This window comes from Cynocephalus volans, chromosome 12, assembly GCF_027409185.1.
Source record: "Cynocephalus volans isolate mCynVol1 chromosome 12, mCynVol1.pri, whole genome shotgun sequence".
In the NCBI taxonomy this organism is placed as follows: domain Eukaryota; kingdom Metazoa; phylum Chordata; class Mammalia; order Dermoptera; family Cynocephalidae; genus Cynocephalus; species Cynocephalus volans.
In genome coordinates this window covers 10,863,897-10,891,345 of record NC_084471.1, presented here as the reverse complement: position 1 = coordinate 10,891,345, position 27,449 = coordinate 10,863,897, and the positions used below count along the sequence as shown (strand labels likewise).

The following is a 27,449-nucleotide window of genomic DNA, read 5'->3' as shown; positions in this document are numbered from 1 at the left end:
CCCATCCTGGGCTGGCAGGACCTTGACCTGTGGGCCAGGACAAGCTGGCAGGTGGCCTGAGACATCTGCTGTTGGCTTAGCTCCAGGGCTTTCCTGGGGAGGCCGGGGCCTTGGACCCATGAGGAGACACCTCAGATAAAAGGAGAAGGCCCCGGGTTTTACTCAGCATTGCCACCCTTCCCTCATTTATTCATTCACCAGAACATCCAGGGGAACCTCACTGCACCAGGCTGTGAGCCAGGCCCAGCCCCTGCCCTCGAAGAGCTTGCAGTCTGCGGGGAAGATGGGCTGACAGCAGACAGTGACCGTACTGCACCTAAGTGCCATGACAGGAGGCCCAGGAGGCTGAGGGAGCCTGGAGGAGGCCCCTAATCCTGGAGGAGGGAGGGAAGCGGGAGGCTTCCTGGAGAAGGTGATGCCTGAATTGAGCCTTAAAGGCTCAGGGTGGTCAGCAGGGGAGAAGCCTTCTGGGCAGGGAGTGGTTCACTGAGATCCTGAGGTGGTCAGATCCTGCAATGGGGGCACCACAAACCCCTGGGGTCCCTAGGGAAGCCTCCAATTCCAGGGAGGGGCTGGAGAATGCTTCGTCTGATCCTCTGATGAAGTTAAAGGTGGGGGGTCTGGAGTTGCCAACTCACAGTGTGACCTGGGGTAGGCTTCCTAGCTCCCAGGCTCATCGTGACACGGGGAACAGGGAGAGCACCCAGCTCCTGGGTTCTGGGAGGGTGGATGAGACAGAGCCAAAGCCTGCACACCCCTGGCATACAGCGAGTGCTCAGTAAGGGTGCCTTGCTGCTGTTATTGCTGCAATTGTGGGTCCCACATGACCCTGTTACAGGACAAAGGGTGCCGGCAGGAGGCTGGGATGCTGGGCAGGGTCCAGAGAGCAGAGCCTGGGCAGCTCTTCTTCCATCTTACCCTCAGGGTCACCTGCCTGTTCCTCAGGTGAGGACCTGAGCCACAGGGAGCTGAGGTGCCTGGCTTGTACCACACAGCTCCAGCAGTCCTTCTGATCACATATGTCCTAGGCTCATCTTGCCCAGGCCTTCCATTTTACAGATGGGGAAATTGAGGTCCAGAGGGGATGGGGGCCTGCCTGGGTGACCAGGCAGCAGCTGTAGAGGCAGAGCTGGGTAGAAGCCTGGCAGGTGTGAGCTCCCAGGGAGCAGGATCCAAGCCCTCTGCTTCTCTGTGCCCCCCGCCCCCAGGCCTGGCGTGAGGCAGCTTGCCAGGAAGCGCTTGTGAACAGGGTGACAGACAGGGAGTGAGAGAGGCGTCTTCTTATGCAAGAGGCAGGGGATTTTCCCTGAGTCCTCCAGGCCAGGAAGCCCCCTGACCCCCAGAACCCCAGTTTTCTAGTCATGCTGTGGGGAGAGGAGGGAAGGAACCTCAGCGAAGGGGCTGGAACGTCCTGACGGGCAGCTCAGAGGGGGATGAAAAGCTACTTCTCTGTGGCCGGCTGGCAGCCGAGCTCTTCAGAGGCTTGGCGAATGCCAGGGAGGGGCTGCACCCTGGAAGGCGGGCAGGAAAGCCTCTTCTGCCTGGGCAGCCCCTGGTGGGGGCAGGAGGGGGAAGGGTCGTAGTGCTAACCGAGCGGCCCCTCCCACCATCGCGTCCCAGCATGGATTGAGCCCCACGGGGACACCCTCCTGCGGGAAGCTTCTCTTCTCTTGTCTGGAGGCCCAGCTGAGGCCCCAGGCCAGAGGATGGGACTCAGGGCCTGGGTGGCCCAAAAGGGGCTGTGGCCTCATTGCTGATGTGCCAAGCGGATGGTGGTGTGGCCAGGGCCTAGGGGTCCGAGGGGAGCCGGGCTTGGAAGAAGCAGGTCCCAGTCGGGCCTGGGGAGCTGCCTAGGCCACCGCCTTCTTCTGGAACGAGGCCTCAGTGATCTTTTCTGTCCCTATCTGTGTCTGTGCCTCTGTCTCTCTGGGCCCCTCCACACTCCCCTGCTCCTCTCTCTCTCTGTCCCGACGCCCAACCCTGTGTCTCGTGCTGTCGTTTCTGTCCTTTCTGAGCTGGCCTCACTCTCCCGTGTCTCTCTCTGTCCATGTCTCTCTGCACCCCTGGCATCTCTTGCTGTCTGCCTCCCTGCCCCGTCCTCTTTCCTCCTCCCTGTCCTCCTCTGTATCTCTCTGTCTCCACCACCGTGTCTCCATTTCTGTCTCCCTGTCTCTCTGTCTCTCCGTCCCCTCCCCCATCTCCACCTCTCCCATTCTACTGTCCCCCTCCGTCCCTGGCCCTGTTCTCTCCTCCCGTTGGTCACAGGTGGGCTCCTTCTTCATGATCAACCTGTGCCTCGTTGTCATAGCGACCCAGTTCTCGGAGACCAAGCAGCGGGAGCACCGGCTGATGCTGGAGCAGCGGCAGCGCTACCTGTCCTCCAGCACGGTGGCCAGCTACGCCGAGCCCGGCGACTGCTACGAGGAGATCTTCCAGTACGTCTGCCACATCCTGCGCAAGGCCAAGCGCCGCGCCCTGGGCCTCTACCAGGCCCTGCAGAGCCGGCGCCAGGTGCTGGGCCCAGGGCTGCCCACTCCTGCCAAGGCCGGGTCCCACGCCCAGGAGCCCAGGCACTACAGTAAGTGGCCCTGTTGGTGCGCCTCCAACTGGGGACTCAGAAACATAGTGTGTGCAGATGTGTCCCAGCACCCCAGCACGAGGGAGGCATCCAGCAGGCTCAGAATTCCAGGTCTTCATTTCACACTCAAGTGTTCCTTTGCAGCCCGGGAGCTCTGGTGCACACGCCTCCCTGCCTGCCCCTGTTCCCATCTCCTGCCAGAGCCCACCTATGCTAGCCCTGGGGTCGGGGCACTCAGCCCTGCCCTGAAGGAATTCCCTTCCCTAGACGTGGACTCTGCCCCCGGGACCCCCACACTTGAAAGAAATGAATTAACTGTCCTCAGTCTTGTAAAACTAAAACTCCTCCCCACCGCAGCCACCTTACCCCCCTCTGGACAGCTGCTGCCGTCCCTACTCACCAGCATGCCTGAGCAATGACGTCTGTCAGGCGCCTGGCACAAAGGCCTGATATGTTGGGGACCCGCGCCACCCTGGACTCTGCTCCTGCCTTGTGGCGATTTCTCATGCTCAAGCATAGACAGGTTGTTTCTGAGAGACAGGGATTTAGGCTTGGAGAGGGCTGTTCCTTACCTCATCTGTTCCAGGAAACAGTCCTAAGAAGGAGCAGACTAAGTAACATTGTCCCCAGTTTTCAGACGGGAAAATGAAGGGCCAAGGAGATGACGGAAGTCACCTAGGGTGGCAGAACGGCATGGAGTGTCGGGGCTTTGCAGAGCCTGGCCTCCAGCTGGAAGTGAACCACTCCATCAGGAGGGGGCAGAGGGGTCGCAGGAGGTGGCCCTGCCTGGGTCCAGTCCTGTCTCTCCCAGTTGGTGCCGAGAGGGAAGTCTGAGCCCTGGAGCAGCCACAAAGCGTGTGAGGCGCCAGTTCCCGCATGACCTTGAGCAGCCCGGGCCCCTCCGCGGTTCTCAGTCTCCTGTCTGTAAAGTGAGGGTGAGGGGCTGTGAGCGGTGGGAGTCGGCCGCCCCCAGGCCTGCTCTGGAGAGCGCTGGCTTCCCACTCTCCGGGTCTGGGAAGCTGAGATTCCTGGGAGGCACACAGGGAAATTCATGCCCGGAGCTGCCGCCCACCGGTGCCTGGGTGCCAGCCGTGCTCGTGTGGTCTTGGAGGAGGCTCCAGGTGGCCCGTGGGCTGGCCCGGCACACGGACAGGAGGACTGAGGTCTGGGCAAGGCTGGCACCTGCTCTCCTGGAGGACGTGGGGGAGGGGTGTTTACTTCCAGGGCCTTCCTGCTGCCGCCCACCACTCTCTCCCAGGAACTTGAGGGAAGTCCCAGGGAGGTTCTAGAGGGAGGTCTTGCTGCTGTCCCTGGGCCTCCATGCCATCACCCTTTCCCCTTCCCTGGGAAACCAGAGCCCCACGTCCAGGGGGGAGCAGCGAGGCTGGGGCTGGGAAGTCTTGGACCTGTCGCCCGGGGACTGAGGTGGGACTGACCCCTGGGCTTCTGGCCGCAGAGGAGGGAATGAGCAGATGGCCTGGCCGGGGTTGGGAGGTCTGGGGCAGGTGTGGAAGGAAGGGCAGGTGTTACACGCTTTGCTTTCTCCTTGATGTTACTTCTTTCGCTTACACAAGCAAAATGTGTTTATTCTAGGAAAAGGCAGAAAAACATAAAGAAGAAACCAAACCAACCAGAGAGAGATTTCTCTGGCACCCCTTTAAAATGGTTCACAGATCACAGAACTTGAGTCCAAGACCAGCCCAGGCTTCTCAAGGGCTTCCTGGGCAGTGAAGGGATAAAAGCTCCCCCTCCCTGTCGCGCCGCAGTCAGCCCTCCCTGCCTGCTGCCCGGGCAGCCCTGACTCTCTCTCTGTGGAGAGAAATCCCAGAGGGGGCTTCAGCGCGAGGGCTCTGCCCCAGGGCTCCATGCCTCCTCCCTCCCTGGGAAACAAGCCCCAGGCACAGGCAGGAGAACTGAGGACAGCCGTGGCTTCCTCTGAGGGGCCTCTGCCCTCCACGCCTGCCCGGCTCTTTCAGAATCACGTCCAGCTGCCCAACGCCATGCCTGGGGCTCCAGGAGGCTCAGTGACTGAGCCAGGTCGCGGGCCAGGAGCGCTGGGCAGTTAGCGTGGACGTGTGCGCCAGGCACCAGGCTGGGCCTGTCGTGCATACTGACGGAGAGATCCTCCCACGGCCTGTGTGGTGGGCGCTCCTGTCCCCTGCTGCACAAGGGTGACAGAGACCAGGGAGTGAAGCCACATGTCAGAAACACCAGCCCCTCAGCCTCCAGCCCTCCGGGTGGGGCTGGCTAGTTCCAGAAGGATCCCGTGGACCGTGGGGGCCTGAGCACATGTGGGATGTGTCCCAGGGCTAGGTTGGGGCCTGGTGTGGGCCTCGACTCTGCCCTCTGCTTCCTTTTCAGAGCTGTGCCCACGACACAGCCCCCTGGACCCAACACCCCACACGCTGGTGCAGCCCATCTGTGCCATGCTGGCCTCCGACTCCATCAGCTGCCCACACTGCCAGCATGAGGCGGGCCGGCCGCCCTCGGGCCTGGACGGCAGTGACTCAGGCCAGGAGGGCTCGCGCTCCAGTGGCTCTGATGGCTCCGGCGGTGGCGAGGTTGAGACTGATGGGGACGGGGCCCGGAGCAGTGAAGATGGGGCCTCATCGAACCTGGGGAAGGAGGACGAGGAGGAGCTAACAGATGGGGCGGCCTGGCTGTGCGGGAACATGTGGCGGGAGATGCGAGCCAAGCTGCGGGGCATCGTGGACAGCAAGTACTTCAACCGGGGCATCATGATAGCCATCCTGGTCAACACCGTCAGCATGGGCATCGAGCACCACGAGCAGGCCAGTCTCGGGGCAGGGCATGTGGCGGGAGATTGCCCCGGCCCGCACCCAGGGCCCGGCCACCCATCCAGCCTGGGTTTGTGTGTCTGACTCCTGTCCCCTGACCGGGGCCGGGTCCGGTTCATCCTTGGGACCCTAGTGCCCAGCCCAGGGACGAGCTCAGAGGAGGGAGGAGGTTGGTGTCTGCTGAATGAATGGATGAGTGAGTGTGGAAAGCTTAACAGGACTGGACCACTTAGTAGTGGGTGGGGATGAGGGGGATCTGCTTCCTCTAAGCTGTTGAGTCTGGACACCACAACGCTGCCCATCCCCTGCCAGTCCCTGCCAAATCTAACTTCCATCCCTCACCTCTCCACATGAGCCCTTATGTCCATTCTCCGCAAGCAGCTGGGGTGATCTTTCCAGAGGGCCAGTCTGGTTGGGCTCTCTCCTGTCCTCAGACTTCTGTAGCTCCCCATGGCCCTGGGCATAAAATCCAGATCCTTCCATTGATGTGCAAGGCCCCTTGTGCTTTGCCCACAACATACCTTCACCGGGTGGGGGCGTCCTTCTGTCCCTGATGATGTCCCCACACTTGCAGAGTCCCATCCCTAATGACTCCATCCCTCACAGCCTCTGGGCCCTGAGGTCCCCCTGTGCAGGCTCTCCCCACCTCCCTCCTGGGCCGGCCCTATGGTCTGGGTGCAGGGGGTACAGAAGGAGTGGTGGCTGAGTTGAATGGTGTGCCCCAGGTCCCCAGACCATCAGTGGTACTGCTGGGGGGCCCAGAGGTGAGAGGAGTTCAGAGAAGGGATCCCAAGGAGGGATAGTGCATGGGAGAGGGGACAGCTTCCAGTTGGCAGGAGCCCAGGAGGATGTACACAAGAGAAGAGGAAGGCATTTGTGGGGACACGGTGTGGAGGGGCTGTGGGGGGTTAGCACAGATGCCCCCTCCATAGACCAAATCCAGGGGTGCCAGCCTGGATGGCAAGTCCAGTCCTGGCTCCATTTGGAAAAACACCATTTTCTGGTTCCTGCTGTCCACCAGTCCCTAGGAGAGATGGCTCCCTTAACCTGTACCCCAGCCCTGGAGGGCAGCCCCACTTGGCAGCTGGTACCCTTAAGGCCCGGGGACGGGAAGTTACTGGTCCAAGGTCCCACAGCCAGCCAGAGGCCAGGTCGGAACCCACTTCTTTCTGCAGCAGGACTGACACCCGGTGGGGTTAAGATTTTGACTCCCTCTGCTTCCCCGCTGCACTCTTTCTGCTGAGGTCCCACCCACGCCACACCCCGCGGGGCCACGCTCCTCTCCACCAGCTCACCACGCACATGCTCCTTTCAATTTGCTGAAATGCGGCCCCTGGGGCTGCCGCAACACTCTGTTCGGAGCTGCTGGCTTGCCAGCCTTTCTGGCTTAATTAAAAAGGTTTCTGGTGAGGGCTGGGGGGGGGGTCTCTGCAGGGTAAAGCTGTGAGACCCACGGTGGCCCGGGCCCCTCTCCTAGCATGCAGACTCTGGCCTCTGCCTGGCCTGGCAGGGCAGCCTTCCTGGGGAAGGCCCCCCAGGGAATGGCGGCTGTTGGGGTGCTGGCTCCAGTTTCTGAGTGGGGCAGCACCCAGGGGACCTGTCAGAGCCCTGCTGCACCAGAGCCTGGGCAGTGTCCCTGCCAGTGGCTGGCTGGAGCCGATTTTCTAGCACTTAGGAAGTTTGCAAGCTGGTTGTTGAACAGTTGGTAGCTTGAAATTGGCCATGAAGGAATTGTTTACACCATGAAAATTGGCATATGCCACAAACCAGGGCTATTTCTCAGAGGCCCATTTGCTGCATGGTACTGGTCACTGCCTTCTCACACATCTCCTCCCCTCCAAGGCGACACCATGGCCGGGACAGCTCTGCCCTCTGTTCAGCCTCAGGCCACGCCGTGGTCCCTGCCTGAGCCTCCTCAGTGTCTCCCAGTCTGGCCTGAGCAAGCTTCCTAACCGTGTCTGGTCGTGCACTGGCACTTCTCCCTGGCACTGCAGGCATCTCTGGTGCTAAGGTTGTCCCTCGCCCAGTGGCCCCCTGCACACTCACAGGCTCAACCTTGGTTTCCTCATCTACAAGGCAGGTGCCCTAACCACGTGCCCATTCCATCACTGGGTGACTGTTCACTGAGCACCTACTAAGTACTAGGCCCCGAGCTGGTGCAGTGGCACTGAGTCCTCACACCACCCTCAAAGCAGGTTTCACCACCTCCCTTGCCCCCCTCGGAAGGCCACTGCTCAGAGGCAAAATCTATCATTCAAGGTTCAGGTTCCAACCCTGATTCTGCTGCTGACCTGCAGGGTGGCCTGGGCTTATCACTTGGCCTCCCTCAGCTGGTGTCCCCACCTATAAAGAGGCACACGGACCACTTCTCACTGAGTGTCTGGGAGGGTTAAATGCACTAAGAAGCTAGCACATAGTAGGTGCTCACTAATTAGTTATTATTTATGGGTCTTTTTTTGAGCCTTATGCCACCACCCCGGGCAAGTGTACCATCGCTGTCTGGAGCCTTAAAAAATTAATTAATTACAGAAAAAGTGAGGGGGAGGGAGAGTTCTTAAAACGTTCTTTTCACAGTGGCTCAGACGGCAGCCCTTGTTCGACGAGCTCTGCACAGGGCTGCCAGGACCCACTGGTATTTTTGCTCCACTCTCAGCTCCTAGACATGGCTCAGTGGGAAACAATCCGCCCCCACATTTATTTTGAGCAGCCTTGTCTGAGGTGGTGCCTGCAGGGAGAGGTGGTCCAGGGCCACTAGGGGTGCAGGAAGAGAAGGGAGAGGTGGAGGCAGGTGGATACGCACAGCCCCTCTCCTGCAGGGGTGCCGCTGGCAGGTGGCGTGGGGGCCCTGCCACACCCTGCACCCCACCCAGGCTGGCAGGGAGCTCTGTGTGCTGCTGCTGTGGGGGCCATGGGTGGAGTGGGGCTGGCCACCCCCACCTCCCTGGCCACAGGATACTTGAATGAGAGGTGACATTGCAGGTGCCATAGCCTTCAGGGTGGCCACTGCTGCCAGAAACATGGGATGGGGGGTGTCACTAGAGAGCAGCTCGCTCGGGCAGGGTCCTCGTGGCAGTGGATGCTGTTCCTTGCAGGGACTGGCCTGGAAGGAGGTGACAGGTGAAAGGATGAGTCATCCAGGCAGGGGCCTGTGTGTGGCTTATGAGGCGGTGGTGTGGAAGTCCGCACCCCCCGCCCGGCTAGCCCAAGGAGGAGGGTGCGCTCAGAACAGTCCAGGGCTGAGGCTGTGTGACAAGCAGGTGGGTCAGGTGGGCTGGGTGTCCAAGCCTCTCTAGGACAGTCAGAGGCCTTCATCGTCATTGTGCCACAGCTCTTCCTCATGTCTGAGCAGATGGGGAAACCGAGTCTCGGCCAGGTGAAATGGCTTGCCTGAGGTGACATGGTGAGCAGCTGGCAGACCTGGGCTCTGAGGCTGAGGTCAGGTGTGGATGGTTGAATTTTCAAGAGAGGGCATGGGTCAGGAAGACATTGCTCCTAGGAGTGGTCTCTGTCTCAGCCTCTCCCTCTCCTGGCACACACCATCCTGGCCTGTGACTCCTCCCAAGCTGGGCAGGGCTACTCTGCAGCCTCACTGTGTCCTGGAATTGGAGGATGGCCAGCAAGCTGGAGAACAAAAAACAAAGGGTTGGGCTGAATGGGCAGCAGGGCATTGTACAGGGAGCCTCCCTGGGGTAGGGCTGACCCCAGGCCAGGGCCTGGCCTCTGGCCCCAGCTCCCAGGGGACTGCATTCAGGGCCTCCAAATCAGTGGATGGTTCAAAGCAGGCTTTATTTTCTCTTTAGCAGCCCCTGTCAAGTCATAGAGTCTGGAGTGGCTCTGGAAAGATGAGGATGGGGTGGCTTAGCAGCTGACATTCCAGCACTGTGGAGGCCCAAGAAAGAGGCACCAACATGGGCTACAGTCAGGGAAGGCTTCCTGGAGGTGGTGGCACTGGAGATGGATTCTGAAGGAGTTCATCAGTGAGACAGAGAGATGGGTACAGGGACCAGAAGCATAGGCATCCCTCCAAAGGACGCTGAGCCCTTGAGAAGGATGTGCACCAGGGGCGGGCAGGCAGCCCGGGAGGCCAGGAGGGCTGTGCATCCACAGAGGGCCTTGAGGCTGGCTTTAACCTTAGGGCAATGGGGAGTCACAGAAAGCTTGTAAGTAGTGGAGCGACATGTCTGTGCTGCACGGGAGCCTCATCAGAAAAGTGGGGCAGGTGAAGGTGCCTAGGCCATGCAAATGGGGCTGGGCCAGAAGGAGGAGACCTGGGTTCAAGATCTGACTCCCCCACTGCCTGGCCATGACCCTGGGCAGTCACTTCTCCTCTTTGGGCCCCAGGTTCCCCATCTGTAAAATGGGGAGCATCTGGGGCTGTTTGAGGCTTAGAAGGGATGATGCGTGGACAGTCTCGGCACACCTGGCCCGTGGAGTTTAGCTCACACTAGCAGCCATCAGTACCATGGGGATGATGCTGGTTGGGAAGGGTTCCTGGGGGCCAGTTTAGAGACTCCTGCCCACCCTTATCTACACCTGCAGAAATGGCCAGAGGCTGGGCAGTCTGGTGTCCCCAAGCCTGGCCTCAGGCCGGGATGTGCTGGCCCCTGCCCCTTCTACCACCTGCTTCTGGCCTACCTTGTTTTTTTCCTGCCCTCGGTCACCTGCTCCTCTAGTTAATGGGTCTTTGCCATCTCCCATGACCTCTTGCTGTCTGTATGTCTGTCTGCTCTTTGTGTATTTCGTTCACTTTCTGGCTATATCTCTGACTCCCACACTGTCACTGTGACATTATCTGTCTTTCTCTATGTCCATATCTGTGTTTTTCACTCTCTCCGTGTCTCTATTTCTCACACTCTGCCTTTGCCTCTCCCTTCCCCTGCCTACATGTGTCTGTCTGTCCATCTCTCTCCATCTCTGCCCTGTCGCTTTCCACACACCCTCCCCCCGTGCTGCGTCTGGCTCTCTCCACCCTGCAGGAGTGATGGATGGTCCATTAGAGAAGGATTAACAGGTGTGCGCTGCCTGGAGCTGCAGCTGCTGCGAGGGTGCAGGGACGTGAGCAGCGACCTTTTGGGGAGAGTGTGTGGCAGGCATGTGGCTGAGAGCCGGTGGTTGCCACTGTGAACTCTGTGTCCACATAGGTCACCTCTGTGGATACGGTTTTGGCAGGCTAGAAAATTGGTGGCTCTGAGCAGCATCTGGGCCTTGGCTCAGCTAGGGAGACCAGGCCCAGCTCCTCCCCACTCAGGGGACCCTCTCAGGGACCTGCTCCCCTTTTGGGACTATTTTGTGAGTCAAATGTGATTACAGATGGAAATAGGGCCTTCTTCTTTTATCTGGGCTTGAGAGGAGCTGGCAGTTTTATTAGATGTCCCAGGAATAGGTGGGGAGCTGGTGGGGGGTGGTTATTTTTTTCTTTTAACCCACATGGAATCAAAGTCAGGCCCCTGTGGCTCAGTGGAGGGGCTGGGCTGGAGTCTGGGTGCTGATGGATGGGCACTGTCTGCTTTGGTCCTCAGCTCTCCCACCTCCCAGCCTTTACTCTGGCTGGGCCCTCTGCCTTAAGAAGGATTCCTCTTCTCCCTGTCACCAGCTCACTCACTCTCAGCTTTCAGATCTCTGCTGAGATGTCACTTCCTCCAAGAATTCTCCTGAGTCCACAAACAGTGTTCCCTCAAACACCCTTGGCTGTCCTGGTATTGGCACATATAGGCTTGGTTTGCTAGCCTGGTTTGTTGGGCTTTGTCACCAGAGCGTGAGCTTCTCAAGGGCAGGGACAATGCCCTGGCTCACTCACTGCTGCCCATCCAGGCAGCACAAGTGCAGCACACCCGGATGCTCAGAGGTGTGGGATGCATGTGGAAATGAATGAATGAATGAATGAATGAGCAAGCTCAGGTGTGGGGTGTCAGAGTAGTGTAATGGGAGAGCAGTTTGGAATCCAACTTGGTGCTGCACCTAGCCCTGTCCCATCCGTGCTGGTGGCTCTGAGCAAGCCAGTTCACATCTCCCAGCCTCAGTTTCCTCATCTGTAAAATGGGTATCATAATGCCTACCTCAGTGTGCAGTACCAGCATCATTTCCAAATTTATGGAGGGTCAGCCCTGTGGGCTCCCCCCATGCATGCCCCCAAGCCCCATCATCTCAGTGAACCTTTCAGGACCCCCAAGGTGGCAGACTTGAGAGGTCCTCAGGGCCATTGTGCAGCGGGAGAAGACTGAGCTTCAGCGAGGACACCAACCTGCCAGGGGCTTGCAGCCAGGGTGGGTGTCCATAGGGGATCCATGGCTGCTCTCTGGCCTGACCAATTCTCCACTGCCCACCCCAATGTCCCCACAGCCTGAGGAGCTGACCAACATCCTGGAGATCTGCAACGTGGTCTTCACCAGCATGTTTGCTCTGGAGATGATCCTGAAGCTGGCTGCCTTTGGGCTCTTCGACTATCTGCGCAACCCCTACAACATCTTTGACAGCATCATTGTCATCATCAGGTACCCACCCAGCAGCAGAGGGGCTGACCCCAGACAGTACATAAAGCACATAAGATGGCAAAAGAAGCCAATTACACTAAAACAGTTATCAAAATATTAAAAAACTGTGTGCTTCTGGATTAATGCATTAAATAGAAATATCTAGCAGCAGGTCTGTAACTACCATCATTCCAAAGAAGGGATGGGCATAAATGATATTCACAAATATCTGCAGCCACTGTCACGTGACATGAAGATATCAGTTATTTTGATTCCTCGCAGAGTCACAGGTGCTGCTAATTCTCTGTGGTGTGTTGATTACATTCACCATCAAGGAAATGTTAAATTTCAAAAAGAGGACAGTGACATTGGTGGACCTCCTAGATTCTAGCCAGACTTCTTGGGGGAGGGGTCCAGGGACGCCAAGTTAGGAGCCCAATTTAGCGGGTGTCTTGGATGCATGGATGAATGGAAGCTCTCTGTCTCTCTGACCCCTCCTGCCTCTGCGCCCCACCCCGCCTGCCCCACTGGGCTGCAGTATCTGGGAGATCGTGGGGCAGGCAGACGGCGGCCTGTCGGTGCTGCGGACCTTCCGGCTGCTGCGGGTGCTGAAGCTGGTGCGCTTCATGCCTGCACTGCGGCGCCAGCTCGTGGTGCTCATGAAGACCATGGACAACGTGGCCACGTTCTGCATGCTGCTCATGCTCTTCATCTTTATCTTCAGGTGAGCCCTGCCCACCCTGGGGACCATGCCTTTGGGGCCTGCCAGAGCTGTGGGTGGGAGCCTGGGGGAGCCTGTGTGGCTGTGGTCCTGGCACCATCACTCAACCCCCATGGCTCTGGGCAAGTATTTCCTCTGAGCCTCAGTGTTTATCTCTGTAAAATGGGACTGACACTGCCCCCCCCCACCCCTCTGCCTTGCTGCGTTGTTCCAAGAATGAAACCAGGTGGGTGGGCAGAAACCTCGGTGCGTGAGTCCCTTGTCCTTTGAGCCACCTCCATCCCTTCCCCAGCATCCTCGGGATGCACATCTTTGGCTGCAAATTCAGCCTCCGCACGGACACGGGAGATACAGTGCCTGACAGGAAGAACTTTGACTCCCTGCTGTGGGCCATCGTCACAGTGTTCCAGGTGCGTAGCAGCCACGTGTCCACGTGTGTCAGGGGAAGTGGTCCCGGGCAGCAGGACCACTCCCTGCAGATAGAGATTGCTCAGAGGCTGGGCCTGGGAGGGGGGTACCCCAGGGCTTACTTGCGTCCCCTCACAACAGATCCTCACCCAGGAGGACTGGAACGTCGTCCTCTACAATGGCATGGCCTCCACCTCCCCCTGGGCCTCTCTCTACTTTGTCGCCCTCATGACCTTTGGCAACTATGTGCTCTTCAACTTGCTGGTGGCCATCCTGGTGGAGGGCTTCCAGGCGGAGGTGACCACGGCCCTGGTGGAGGAAGCACCCCCACAGGGCCTGCAAGAGACTGGGCAGGGGAGGGGGGCCTGGGTGGAGGAGGGCTGCAATGCAAACTTCTAGCAGGCAACATGTCCCCAAAGGAGGGGATTGTCAGCGAGGTGTTGAGCTTCTCATCACAGGAAACATGCAAATGGAAGCTGCATCTGGGATCCCTGCCTCTCCCCCAGGGGTGTAGGACTAGGCTTCTCTATCTCGGAGATTCTAAAGCTCCAAGAGCTGGGATTCTGGATCCTGCTTCATCCATTCTCTGAGGCTTTGGGGATACTTGCAGTCTGGCAGATGTGGGTTTGTGGCCTAGGTCCTTGCAGCTTCTCACTTCCCTCTTCTGACCCTCAATTTCTCCATCTGTAAAATGGGGGTGGAAACACTTATTGAAAAATTCAGGAGGGAAGGGGGAAGGGCTGAGCTGACCTGCAATCCAACGTGTGGGACGATCTCCCAGGGTGATGCCAATCGCTCCTACTCGGACGAGGACCAGAGCTCATCCAATGTGGAGGAGTTTGACAAGCTCCAGGAGGGCCTGGATAGCACTGCAGGTAAGCAGGCCTCAGCTTGTCACCTAGGGGCCAGGAACCATCCCCAGAGATCCAGGTGGGCAAAGGGCACAGCATCTGGCTTCTCTCTCAAGCATCGGGCTCAGGACTGCTAATTCTCTGTGGTTTGTTGTTTACGTACATAACTGAAAGAAATGCTAAATCTCAAAAAGAGGACAGTGACATTCACGGACCTCCTGGATTCTAGCCACAGGGGTAGCTGCAGCCCAGTGGCATCCCTTCACACAGTGGCCTCTTGGTTGGAGCCTTGGGGCCTTAAGGTGCAGCCTGTGTTGGGTCCTGCCTGGCACCACTGGGTGGCTCGGGACAAGCCTCCCCCAGCCCAAGCCCAGTGTCCTTCCGGTAAAGAGGGTGGGCAGTCCCTGCCTTGCTTCCCACAGTGGGCACAGGACTGAGGTGCACATGCTGGGTGAAGCTCCAGGACGTCCCTGAACACAAGGAAGGTGTTCTATGCATACATAAATGAAGCTGAGAGCCTTGCAGGCGGGTCAGAGGGGAGGCACACGTGATGGGGTGCAACCACGAAGATTTCCTGGTAGAGGAAGACTCCACTGAAAAAACTCCCCATTTCTGTTACTGTCTGTTCTTTGACTCATGGTTTCCTTTGTTCTTGTTCTGTCCTTCTGTCTCCTGTCTGTCCCTGCCTTTGTCTCCATCTCACTTCTCCAGATCCCAAGCTCTACCCAATCCCCATGACCCCCAATGGGCACCTGGACCCCAGTCTCCCACTGGGTGGACATCTGGGCCTGCCTGGGGCTGCAGCACCTGCCTCCCACCTCTCACTGCAGCCGGACCCTGTGCTGGTGGCCCTGGGTTCCCGCAAGAGCAGTGTCATGTCACTGGGGAGGATGAACTATGATCAGCGTTCCCTGGTGAGTCCTTGTGGGGTGCTGTGCATGGGCTCTCCCTGCTTGGGTATGTGTGAAGGGATCCCAGGGAGAGGAACCTGCCGGTCCGCTTCAGACTGTGGTGCCCAGGCTAAGGGCACAGACTGCTGGTCCCAAGCCAGGTAGGGCCCATGTCTGTTGCATTCCTGGGTGCCCAGTGCCAGAGAAGGACCTGGCAATTGGGAATGAATGAATGAATGGTGCCAGTGAGGGCTGCTGCAGAGAAGTGGGTGTGTAGGGCAAAGAGCTGAGCTTTGGGGTGAGGCAGATTTGAACTTGAATCTGGCCTCTGCCAGCTCTGAGCTGTGTGACCATGAGCACGTTACTGCCCTTCTCTGTGCCTGCTTCCTTAACCTGTACAATGGGAAGATGGCCTTAACTTGCTTGCTGTACCTTCCTCAAGGGAAGAGAAGCAGCAGGAGGGGATGTGACCTTCCTGTGGAAGTTCCCACGTGTCCATGTGGACGGCGTGAGAGGCAGGGCAGGGAGAGGACTCCTGGGGTCTAGTCCCTTCTGTCACCCACTGGCCAGGTGGGTGGCCCTCTTAGGGCCACAGCAGGGCGCGCAGGCTGGCTTCGGGCACCCGTGGGTGTGCGTCTGGGGCTCTGACTGGAGCCGCGGGCCTCCTCTCAGTCCAGCTCCCGGAGCTCCTACTACGGGCCGTGGTGCCGCAGCGGGGCCTGGGCCAGCCGCCGCTCCAGCTGGAACAGCCTCAAGCACAAGCCGCCGTCGGCCGAGCACGAGTCCCTGCTCTCGGCGGAGCGCGGCGGCGGCGCCCGGGCCTGCGAGGGCGCCCGGGAGGAGGGGCCGCCGCGCCCCGCGCCCCTGCACGCCCCGCACGCCCACCACGCGCATCATGGGCCCCACCTGGCGCACCGTCACCGCCACCACCGCCGGACGCTGTCCCTCGACACCAGGGACTCGGTGGACGTGGCCGAGCTGGTGCCCACCGTGGGCACGCACCCCCGGTCGGCCTGGAGGGCGGCGGGCCGGGTCGCCGGACACGAGGACTGCAATGGCAGGATGCCCAGCATCGCCAAGGATGTCTTCACCAAGATGGACGACCGCCGGGATTGCGGGGAGGACGAGGACGAGATCGACTACGTGAGTGGGGGCCGGCTCCAGGGGCCGCCGCCCAACGGGGACCGCGAGAAGACGGACCGTGAAAGAAGGGGACGGGGCCGGGTTGGGCGGGGCAGAGGGGCGGGGCCGGGTGGGCGGGCCCTCGTGGGCGTGGCCGGGGCGGGGCCGGAGGGGCGGGGCTAGAACTGCCCACAGCTGAGCGGGGCTCACCCCTAAGACAGAAGCCCTCCCGGCTGGCCCCGGGTGGGCTGGAGTTCGGAGGTCATCCAGTGCCCGGGTTTGCTGGATGGTGGGGGTGGGTGGAGATGGGCAGTCCTGCGCGGCGCTGACCCTCCCATGCCCCATCCTTCCCTTGCCAGACTCTGTGCTTCCGCGTCCGCAAGATGATCGATGTCTACAAGCCTGACTGGTGCGAGGTCCGAGAGGACTGGTCTGTCTACCTCTTCTCTCCCGAGAACAGGTGGGCGGGGCCAGGCTTGCCTGAGGGTTAGAGTAGGGGGTGACGTGTCTGGGAGGGAGGTATCTTTGCCAAGCCAGGCAAGGCCACTGATGACACTCTCCCATACCCCAGAGGACCCTCCCAGCCCAGGGTTGGGTGGAGGGTCTGCAGGGGAGGGTGAGGGTCCAGATATTACTGCTTGGGCTTTCCTGAGCATCTTCTCCAGTCTGGACCATGCCTGTGTTGGGTACCAGATTGGACAGATCCTCAGGTACCCTGGAGTGCTCACATCTGGAGGAGGATATCAGAAGGCTTCCTGGAGCAGAAGGCCTTTGTGCTGGGCTTTGGAGGCAGATAGCATTCCAGTAGGTGCATTGGGGGCTATGAAGAAGAGGGTGCTGGTCCAGGCAGAGTGAGTAGCCTGAAGAAAGTCCTGGTAGCAGAAGCAGAGCGTATCTGGCAATGTGGTTTCCTCATGCTGGAGGACAGGGGTCAGAGATTTGGGCTAGCGTTTGGAAAGCCTTGAGTGCCAGGGCAAGGTGGGTTCCCTTCATCCTGTGGGTGTGTGGTCATGGGACCCTGAGCAGACGGAATGCTGACACATGTGGTGTGGCCAGAGAAGAAGAGATGGGTCGCTTCCTCTAGGCCATCCTGGTCTCCACTTGTGCCTGGGCCCTCTGTCTTCCTCCTGGTCAGGGTGGGAGGCAAATAGACACTCATGAAGTCCCCTGTCCCCTTCACCCAGGTTCCGAGTCCTGTGCCAGACCATCATTGCCCATAAGCTCTTTGACTATGTCGTCCTGGCCTTCATCTTCCTCAACTGCATCACTATTGCCCTGGAGCGTCCCCAGATAGAGGCCGGCAGCACCGTGAGTGGCTGCAGCCCTTGGGCAGGGCAAGGGACAAGGCAGAGGGACAGAACACCAGGGCCTGCCATGGGACAGTATGCCAGGGCCAAGGGGGCTGGCAGAGCACCAGGCCTTGTGGAGGCAGAGGGGGAAGGCCGCCTTGAGCTGAGAAGTGGCAGCCTCTCCTGGGTGCCCCTTGGCTGAAGGAGAGGCTGGACAGGTGGCTGGGCAGATCTGGGAGCCCCTGGGCCTATGGTATCTCCTGGCTCTTTTCAGGAACGCATCTTCCTCACCGTGTCTAACTACATCTTCACAGCCATCTTTGTGGGCGAAATGACACTGAAGGTAGCTCCCACACTCAGCTCAGGGACCCTGGCCCAGCCCCTCCCTCTGCTTGTCACCCACCTGCCCATCAGCAACGTTCCACACGTGGCCCTGCCTGGAGCCCCAGCCCCGCTGGGTGCCAGTCCCTGAGTTGGGCTCCTGGGACTCAGAGGGGGTCAGCCGCGTCCCTGCTCTCCAAGTCACAATCCAGCCAAATAGGCTAATGCAGGGAGACATGACAGTGTAATGGAGGTACCTGCTGGAGGTGTGGGGCGCAGGGGAAAGATTCCATCTGGACACTTCCCAGGTTGAGTGGCTTTGAATTGGGTTTGGCAGTTGTGCTGGAAGGACCTAACCTGGTGGTCCCCTGGGCCCTGACTCCTCAGAGGGGCGGCCAGGAGCTGTCCCCTGCCCGCCCCAACCCTTGCCTGACCTCGCCCCGCCCTCTTGCCACGGCCGGCCAATCCCCACGCGCTCCGCCCCCCCTCCCGCGGCCTGCCCGACCTTGGCCCCGCCCCCAGGTGGTCTCGCTGGGCCTGTACTTCGGGGAGCAGGCGTACCTGCGCAGCAGCTGGAACGTGCTGGACGGCTTCCTCGTCTTCGTGTCGATCATCGACATCGTGGTGTCCGTGGCCTCGGCCGGGGGAGCCAAGATCCTGGGGGTCCTCCGGGTCCTGCGGCTCCTGCGCACCCTACGCCCCCTGCGGTGAGGATGGGGTGTGTTGCAGCACTGTACAGGGGAGACATGGGGTCGGGGTGAGCCGCTCACTCCGGCCCTCCCCACCCACTCAGTCTTCCAATAGCACGTGCCAAGCGTAGTGAGGGAAGGAATCTGCAGACCCTGGGGGTGGGGGATGCTGGAAGGACAGGGCTGAAAGTAGCCCCCCCAGTACTGCTGTGTATCCTTGGGTGGCTCACTGCCATCCCTGGAGTCAGTTTGTAGACCAGGCTGTGGTGTGGACCCCAAGGAGACTGGGCACAGTGAGGGGTGAGGGCACAGGGCCCTACTGTGTGTACGGACCCTGGGTTGAAGTTCACCATCTGCTCTGCTGAAATCTGGGCTGCCTGGTCACTTCCTCTGCAATCCCTGCTGCTGTCCTCGTGCCCTTGGGGGCGCAGCCCTGGTCACTCTGGGCTGCCTGGGGGCGGGCTCACGGTGCCCCGGCCCCTCCCTGCCTGCAGTGTCATCAGCCGGGCGCCTGGCCTGAAGCTGGTGGTGGAGACCCTCATCTCCTCCCTCAAGCCCATTGGCAACATCGTCCTGATCTGCTGTGCCTTCTTCATCATCTTCGGCATCCTGGGGGTGCAGGTGAGGGGCGCCCAGGCTGCGCAAGGACTGGGGTGTGCTCTGGGGTAGGGGACGAGGAAGCCCACATTCCTACCCCCACCCCCTTGCTGGCTGACCTGGGGGCTCAGGTGGCCCTGGTGGAGCAGCCAGTCCAGGGAGGGAGACAGACATGGGCCCAAATGACAACACGAGGCAGTCTGGGTAGATGCGATCTGAGGGGTGAGTCCCTCTTCTGATTGCGCCCCCCTGCGACCCCTGCCCGGGAGCACTGACTTTGCCCTCCTTTCCTCCAGCTCTTCAAGGGCAAGTTCTACCACTGTCTGGGCATGGACACCCGCAACATCACCAACCGCTCCGACTGCGTGGCTGCCAACTACCGCTGGGTCCACCACAAATACAACTTCGACAACCTGGGCCAGGTGAGCGCTGCCCCCCAACCCCTGATCTGACCAGTCCCCTGGGGGTGGAGTGACAGCTCTTCCAAGCTTTGGTTTACTTTTCTGCAAAATATGAGTAGTGGTAGCACTCACCTCACAGGGGGCATGAGGCTTAGAGATCCTGTATGAAGAGTGCCCAGCGAGTGCCTGGCTCTTAGTAGGTGTTTCAGTGAGCATAGGTTCCTGTCCCCCACCTCTACCCAGGGGATCCTGACAGGAGTATGAGAGTCAACCAGACCCGGTGTGAATCCCAGCTCTGTCACTTACTGTAGGTGTGACCTCTCTGAGCCTCCGTTTTCTCATCCGTGAAATGGGAATGTTACAGCCCACCAGGCAGGCTGTGGTAGAGATGAAAGTATCAAGCCCCTGGCCTAGGGTGGGCTCCCTCTCCGGTCTCCCATCCTCTCTGCTCTCCTCTCCAGTCAGCAGGCAGGCTCTCCCCAGTTCCCACTTTGTCCTTGGTCCTGTCTCCTGGGGGCCTGACAGGTTGGACCCATCTGGGCAGTGCCCCAGGTGAGAGCCCTCAGCTGGCTGCCTCCAAAGAGCCTTCCCCCCAAACTGCTCCCATTTCTTGAGAGCCCACTCAGGTGGCTAGGTATGTCCAGACAGAGACAGAGGAGTAACCCGCCCAGGTCACACAGGGAGGAAGCAGGGTCCAGGCCCATGTCCCCCACCTGCTGGGTAGCCTCCAGCTGGATCTCACTGAAGCTCTCACCTTGCAGGACGAGGTACCCACCCCCCACATACCACCTGGGAGGAGAGCTAAGGGGCCTTGGAGGGGCAGGAGAGGCCAGGGAAGTGTTGTCAGGAACTGGGGCACAGTCTCTCATGCCCCCTTGCTGTCCAGGAGCAGTGCTTTTTCACTTTTTTAACTACTCAGTGGTTGTAGAACAGTAGGGAGAAAGATGGTGCAGGAAGCGAGGAAGAGCCAGCGGGGGGCCTTTGTTGCTCTTGACCCCATTCAACGTGGGCCCCACCCCAGCCCCTGCCCCTTTGGAATGTCCCAGTAATTTCCCCTTCTGAGTATACTTGACAGCTGGCTGGCTCACCTGGAATCCTAAGTGGGATGTTCTCAGCACCCAGAGCCACGTGGAGGGTCACAGCATGGCCCACAGCCTTTGACTCCTCAATGGGCCTTTACAGCTGTGTGCCCTCAGGCACATTCCAGACCCTCTCTGAGCTTCAGTGTCCTCCCCTGTCAGTGGGGACAATGTTGGCAGGTTCTTGGAACGTAGAGGCCTCTAGGCCCCGCTGGCAGGGAGGGCTTTCTCTGTGTCCCCTGCCCTGCCCCTGGGTCTGAGCCCTTTCTGGCTAGCCCTCAGCACCATTCCCACCTGAAAGGAAACAGGAAGGGATCGTGTCCTGGGTGGGTGGGAAGGAAAGCCAGTGCAGGGCAAGGGACTCATCCACTTCCAGGCCCAGGGTGGTCAGAGCACCAAGGGGGGCATGACCACCTCTGCCTGGGGGAAGAGGCTTCCTGAGTATGGTCTGTGACCTCCAGGCAGTCTCTGGTGATATGGGAGAACCCACTAACTATCAGTGCGCTCAGCTCTGCAGGGATGCCACAGGAGGCCACACCCAAGTTCAGTTCAGAAAACCTTTGCTGAGCGCCTGCTGTGTGCGAGGCTCTGGGCTGTGCTGGTCCTGGAGACCAGCCTGTGACCCTGCTGAAAGGACATGAGGATGCTGGCCTGCAGTCTGTGTAGGAGCCTCAACTGCTGTCTCCTGGGGACCAACTCCTTTTCAAAATTTCACAAACTAGTGAGAGAAATTACTACCATTTTATAGATGAGGAAACAGGATTAGAGACATTGAGGAGATTGCCCCAAATCACGCAGCCAGTGAGTGGCAGAGCTATGACCCAGTGCTCCTGACTCCTCTCTCATGAGCTAGCTCCTGTTTTCAGGTGCTGGGGGCAAGCTTGTCTTTACCCCTGGGGTGACAATGGCAGGGCCCCTTCCAGTTTAAAGCCTCAGCTTGCCCTCCCAGCACCCTGGCAGACAGGCAAGTATGAGCTGCACTCTGTGGGTGAGGGACAAGGTCTCATGAATTTTCCTGCTCAAGACCACACAGCAGTTAATTTCAGAGCTGAGACTGGAACCCAGGACTCTGGATCTAGTGCTCTTTTTCCTGCCAGAACAACTACAGAGTACCTGGCAGGCACATAGTAGGTCCTGAGAAAAGGTTTTTTAGTTGTGGGCACAGTTCTGCCACACGGGGAAGGCCTCTTTGTCCCTCTGCCTCCTGGAGGCAGAAGAATGGAGAGCTGAGAAGGGGCCAGGTGCAGCCAGAGCTGCCCGCACCCCTCACCCCTGTACTGTGCCCTCCCCAGGCTCTGATGTCCCTCTTTGTCCTGGCCTCCAAGGATGGCTGGGTTAACATCATGTACAACGGACTGGATGCTGTTGCCGTGGACCAGCAGGTGGGCGTGGTTGGAGCAGGCCGGGCCCTGGCAAAGGGAGGGACGTGGGGGCTTAGGGGCTGAAACTGGTACCAGTTCCAGTGTCCCATGGCCCCAGTGTCTCCCCACCGTCAGCTACAGACTGCCCCTCACACCCGGCCCAAAACTTCACCATTAGGGCCGCTGCTCGGGTAGCGTAAATCTTTGTTCCATTTGTATCCACAAATTTCCCTTGCTCAGGGAAGGGAGGAATCCAAGCTGGCTTCTGCTTGGAGGTTGCTCAGAGCCTGGCAGGTGGAGAACTAAGTGCAGGAGGACAGGGGCATGGCTAGCTGGCAGAGGGGCAGCAGGTGCAGACCTGAGACGAGAGAGTGGTGTGTTCAGGGAGCAGAAAGTGAGAGGAGAGTGGCAGGAGGCAGGTGGAGGAGGCACACAGGGCTGTATGGTCTGCAAGACCCCATGTGTGCCACGGCAAGGGGCAGGAGCCACCGAAGGGGTTATAGCAAGAGAGCGGCGCCCCCTGCTGTCAGATTTGCTTGTGGGCTCCGATGGGCTGCTGGGTGGGGATGGATTTGGGAAGGGGGGAGGGGGCCTGGAGGAAGGGTGACAGGGGGGAGGCTGAGCTAAGAGGAGGCCTGGGCTTTGACTCCCAAGACCCCTCTGGGATCAGGGGTCCCCTCTAGGGCTAGTCACAGATTTTAGGCAAAACACTTGGCTGACCAGAGTTGGCTGTGTCCAGACTGAGGGGTTGTTGGGAGAAGTGGCAGGGAGGTTCTGTCAGTCAGGACAGAGCCCACTTGGGAGGAGTCAGGGTTGTGGATAACCCCCAGGTCTGTAAGTGACCTCTGGCTTTTGGCCTCACTGGATCCACCTGGTAAGATGCTGGAGGTGGGGGATGGGGTGCAGAGGGAATGAGGACACTTGGGGCATCTTTCTCCACTTCCTTGTCTGTTCTGACCCCCACCCCCATCACTGCACACGTGAGCACACACGGACTCTACCAGGGCTGTGCTCTCCCCTCTGTTGGCGGCCTTGCTTTCTGCCTTGTTTCTGGATGGATGAATACATGGGTGGGTGGGTGGGTGGATGGATGGGTGGGTGCGTGGGGAGGGTGGATGGGTGGGTGCGTGGGGAGGGTGGATGGGTGGATGTGTGGGAGGGTGGATGGGTGAGTGGATGCATGCATGCATGCGTGAGTGAATGGATAGGTGAACGAGAGGAGAAAGACAAGTGTCCAAGAGGCAGCAGCTGGAGCAGGGTGGGTCCAAGGGGGCTGTCCTCTCAGGGTGGGCACTTCCTACCTGCCGCCTCGTTGAAACCCCCCGGCCACGCTGGAGGCAGGCCGTCAGGACCCCCATCCCACTGAGGCTGTGCGAGGTGGGGCGCCTGTCCACGCTCTGCGGTGCCCAGCCAGCCTCCCCAGCCCCACTTGGCTCCCCTGCAGCCCGTGACCAACCACAACCCCTGGATGCTGCTGTACTTCATCTCCTTCCTGCTCATCGTCAGCTTCTTCGTGCTCAACATGTTTGTGGGTGTCGTCGTGGAGAACTTCCACAAGTGCCGCCAGCACCAGGAGGCCGAAGAGGCGCGGCGGCGCGAGGAGAAGCGGCTGCGGCGCCTGGAGAAGAAGCGCCGGAGTGAGTGGGTGACTGGCGCGTGCGCCTCCGTGGCTCTAGGCCCTCTCAGCCGCTGCTGCTGGTCCTGCAGTGCCCGGGCCCGACCCCGGCCTCCTGGGCCCGGGGACAAAGGATACAGTCCCTGTGCCCATGGCCCAGCCCCTTCTCCCAGCGTCTGCCTGTCCAGGTGACCTGAGCCCCGTCAGTGTCCATGCGGAGTCCAGTGGTTACCAACCTGAGTGAGGTGCAGGTGGCTGAGTCCAGGCAGAGGGCAAAGGCGGAGGCTGGACGCCTGGCCCTGGCTGTGGAACCCGTTCTCTCCTCAGCAGAGCTGGAGCCCCTGCCATGGTCATGTTTGGGCTAGATGAGGAGAATTGGTGTCCCACCTCTTTGCCGTCCTGACCCATGTCTTGCCATTTCCCACATGGTGCCCTGGCTGGGTGGAGGAGACCCGACCCTGATTCCAGGGGCCTGGGTGGACCGACATCTTTCCTCCTCGCTTCCTTCCTCCCCTCCACCTCTCCCTCCTTTGTGCTCTGTTCCCTTCTACTTGGCCAAACCCTCTGTGGTCTGTGTCACTCCCTCTGCCCCCCTGCAGAGGCCCAGCGGTTGCCCTACTATGCCACCTACTGTCCCACCCGGCTGCTCATCCACTCCATGTGCACCAGCCACTACCTGGACATCTTCATCACTTTCATCATCTGCCTCAATGTGGTCACCATGTCCCTGGAGCACTACAATCAGCCCACGGTGAGCCCCAGGCCCTCCTCCCAGCCTGAGGTCACATGGCCAGGGAGGGGCCTCAGGAGGATCCCACCCCAGGGACGGGGGTGGGGGCGGTTAGCTGACAGCAGGATCTGAGCAGCTCCTCTATGCTGGGCTCTATGCTGGACACTGCAGAGGGAGGAGGCTCAGGTCAGCCCTTAGGAAGCTCAGGGCCTTGTAGGACAGATGTGTGAAAGAGAAAGGTCGGAGGGAAAGGTTATTTATTCCTGGTGGGTAGGGGAGGTGACATTTGGGACCAGCCTGGAACAATGACTATGGCATGTAAAATATCAACTCTTTCAAGGCATGCTACATATATGAACTCTTTAATCTTCACAGTGACCCTAATGTGGGGAGGAGCGGGGCTTGTCCATATTTTGTAGATGAAGAAACTGAAGCTCAGAGAGTTAAATAGGCTGCCAAAATTACTGAGCTCTAGGTAGTGGAGCCAGGACTGGAACTTAGATTTGCAGTCAAAGCCTACGATATAGACTCCACTACTACCTGGGCATATGGAGACTGGAGGAAGAGCATTCCAGGTGGCAGGACCATTGTAGGGGGTGGAAGAGAGTGACCTTTTCCCAGCTAGTTGCAGACAGGGTGTGTGAGCGTCAAGAGCATTCTAAAAGCCTTGATGGAGTTGGAGGGGAGCAGAGCCTTCAGGTAAGGAATTAGTGTCTTCAAATGATAGGAGAGGAATATTAGGATTGCAGGGAAAGGGAAGGCAACCATTGGTGGAATGGAACAGTAATTATAGAACTTCCAAGTTAATGAGAAGAAATGGAATAATAGCTCACGTTTACCAAGTATTTATTCTGTGCCCAGCATTGAACTAATAGCTCATTTAATTTTCACAGCAACTTTCTCAGGTCAAGTGACTTGCCCAAGGTCACACAGTGAATAAGGAGTAAATGCTAAGCCAGGACTCAAATCTAGGCAGTCAGGTTCAGGAGCTCTTTATCAGCCTTTGGAGTGGAGCAACTAGACCATACCAACAGAAATAAAAGGAAAAAGAGGGAAAAACATTATAGAATAAATAATACACATTAATTAAGATGGAAGGAGTAAAAGCTGGTATATAAATCATTACACTAAATATAAATGGCCTAAACTCTGTCCTTAAAAGGCAGAGACTTTCTGACTGGAGGAATGTTGGGTCTCAGGTCATGGGGCCTGGATCATGTTTCTCTTTGCACCCATAGTCCCTGGAGACAGCCCTCAAGTACTGCAACTATATGTTCACCACTGTCTTTGTGCTGGAGGCTGTGCTAAAGCTGGTGGCATTTGGTCTGAGGCGCTTCTTCAAGGATCGGTGAGCAGCTGGGCTGGGCTAGGGCAGCATAGGGTGGGCTGCAGGATGGGAAGGCAGTCCTGACCCTGGCAGAAGCCTGGAGCACCCTGAGGAGGGGAACCAGTAAGCATGTGGGCACTGATAGCCAGAGTCCCCAGGTGCTGCCTATAGCCCCAAACAGGAAGTGATTATGGTCTCATCTGATGGGTTCAGGGCATTCTACTAGGCCCTTCTTGGCTCATCTGTGGTGCGTCCCTCATACCTCATAGGAAGAATAGGGTCTGCCTCATGCTAATCTTCCTTTTTCAGAGAGAACAAGTGAGACTCAGGTTAATGGACTAGCCCAAAGCCACACAGAGGGGAACAGGCAGCTCGAGATCTAGACCTAGAAGTCAGAGCCCATGCCTCTTCCTCTGCAGGAGGCCAGAGATGTTTATTGAGACTGGATATCCCTTGTTCAGGAGAGTGATGGCCCTATGAGGGAGAGTGGGAGCTGGACCCTGTGGCATATGGAGGGGCTAGTAGGGAGGGTGGCCACATAGCCCACTGGGTCACAACAGGAGGGTGAAGAACTGGGAGGCTACCCCAACTAAGGTGTGCTGAACCAGAGGGCTCCTCCCTGGTCCTCACTCTTGCCCTCCTCTGCCCGGCCGAGCAGGTGGAACCAGCTAGACCTGGCCATTGTGCTGTTGTCGGTCATGGGCATCACACTGGAAGAGATCGAGATCAATGCGGCACTGCCCATCAACCCCACCATCATCCGCATCATGCGGGTTCTGCGCATTGCCCGGGGTGAGGGGCAAGGGGTGGGACAGGGAACGGGGATGGGCAGGGGCAGGATGACACTCCCCATTGCCTGGGGAGAGCACATAGGAGTGGAGTGGGGAGAAGCAGGGGAAAGGGTGTGTGGGCGTGACAGTCCCCCTGCTAAGCAGGAGGCACACATGGCTGACATGCACGCATTTGCCCCTGTGTGCATGGCTTCCCCCAGCACACTCACCTGCCCGCACAGACAGCTCTGCACAGCACACCCGTGCACACGCTCTGCTTTCTTAGAACACCATGACCCGTGTGGTCCAGTCTCAGATTGCAACGAAAGGAACCCAATCCAGCAGGGAAGATATTGTGAAATAACTCCAGTTCCTGGCTGGCATTTCTCAAACACTGTGACTGGGACACACAGTCCTCAGCACTTTTTAAAACCCCCCTTCTTCTCCCAGAAGCCTCCCTGTCACCCCGAGGTCGTTCCTACACTTCCCAAAACCTCCTGCCTCAGCGCTAGCCTGGGTGCCTCTTGCTCTTCTGCCTGCCTCCTGCCATTACCTCCAGAGCCCGAGCTGGGGAGGGGCGTGCAGAGACTCAGCAAGCTCCACCAGAGTCCTCGTTAGCCGGAGGGGAACGACGTGGACACTCACGTCGGTCGTTTTTGCCTCGGCACGGTTAATGATGCGTGCATCCACAGCCTTTCTATCCCCGTTCCCCTGTGTATGCCCCATTTGCTTGGACATTTTTACACCAACATCCACACCACGTGTCCGCATGTTTCTATGCACACCCCACTCACCCTGTAGCTGCACCCACATTCTCGTAGCATGGCATCCGAGAGCCAGACTCTGCTGGCACGCTCCTCCACATTCTCACTCTTCTGTATTTACACACGAGCACACACGTGTGCAAACACACACCCCCACCAGGCTGGGGCTGAGCGGGCAGGGCTGGGTCTCGCCCACAGTGCTGAAGCTGTTGAAGATGGCCACGGGAATGCGGGCTCTGCTGGACACGGTGGTGCAAGCTTTGCCCCAGGTAAGAGCGGCTCCCAGATAAGGGCAACCCCGCCTAAGTGTCATCAGCATCAGGCTGGGCCCTGGGGGTCAAAGGCCCCGATTTTCCTTCTCACTTGACAGAATTCCCTCTCTGGGGAAGCAGTTTGAGCCAGTGGCTGTGGGAGGTTGAAAGGGCCCCTCCTGCCTCTTCCTGGCTTCACCAAGGGGCTGCCAATGCCTGCTCTGCCTCTTGCCCTGTGCGGGCACTGTGGACCTACATAATGCCCTTGGGAGCCCCCAGGCTGGTGGGGTAGGCAGATGCCTCGGGCAATGTGGGGAGGGGCCGACAGTGTGCTCCAAGGAGAGAGGACGGTGTGGGACAGTCTGGGGAAATCAGGGAAGGCGGCACAGGGAGGGGAACCTTGAGCTTGATCTTCAA

At 59.0% G+C, this 27,449-nt stretch overlaps 1 protein-coding gene across 1 annotated transcript in view; it reads left to right on the top strand.

Moving 5' to 3' along the window:
- Positions 1 to 27,449, top strand: part of CACNA1I (calcium voltage-gated channel subunit alpha1 I) — a 97,949-nt gene that overhangs the window by 58,424 nt on the left and 12,076 nt on the right. Inside the window, exons 8-28 of the mRNA XM_063076312.1 lie at positions 2,266 to 2,578; positions 4,940 to 5,370; positions 11,716 to 11,867; positions 12,385 to 12,570; positions 12,860 to 12,977; positions 13,117 to 13,272; positions 13,757 to 13,850; positions 14,538 to 14,740; positions 15,389 to 15,859; positions 16,198 to 16,298; positions 17,023 to 17,146; positions 17,402 to 17,470; positions 17,971 to 18,155; positions 18,632 to 18,758; positions 19,031 to 19,156; positions 21,507 to 21,596; positions 23,020 to 23,212; positions 23,790 to 23,941; positions 25,159 to 25,268; positions 25,906 to 26,039; positions 26,980 to 27,050. Of these exons, the coding sequence (XP_062932382.1) occupies positions 2,266 to 2,578; positions 4,940 to 5,370; positions 11,716 to 11,867; positions 12,385 to 12,570; positions 12,860 to 12,977; positions 13,117 to 13,272; positions 13,757 to 13,850; positions 14,538 to 14,740; positions 15,389 to 15,859; positions 16,198 to 16,298; positions 17,023 to 17,146; positions 17,402 to 17,470; positions 17,971 to 18,155; positions 18,632 to 18,758; positions 19,031 to 19,156; positions 21,507 to 21,596; positions 23,020 to 23,212; positions 23,790 to 23,941; positions 25,159 to 25,268; positions 25,906 to 26,039; positions 26,980 to 27,050 (3,606 nt within the window). The remainder of the gene's footprint in view (positions 1 to 2,265; positions 2,579 to 4,939; positions 5,371 to 11,715; positions 11,868 to 12,384; positions 12,571 to 12,859; positions 12,978 to 13,116; positions 13,273 to 13,756; positions 13,851 to 14,537; positions 14,741 to 15,388; positions 15,860 to 16,197; positions 16,299 to 17,022; positions 17,147 to 17,401; positions 17,471 to 17,970; positions 18,156 to 18,631; positions 18,759 to 19,030; positions 19,157 to 21,506; positions 21,597 to 23,019; positions 23,213 to 23,789; positions 23,942 to 25,158; positions 25,269 to 25,905; positions 26,040 to 26,979; positions 27,051 to 27,449) is intronic.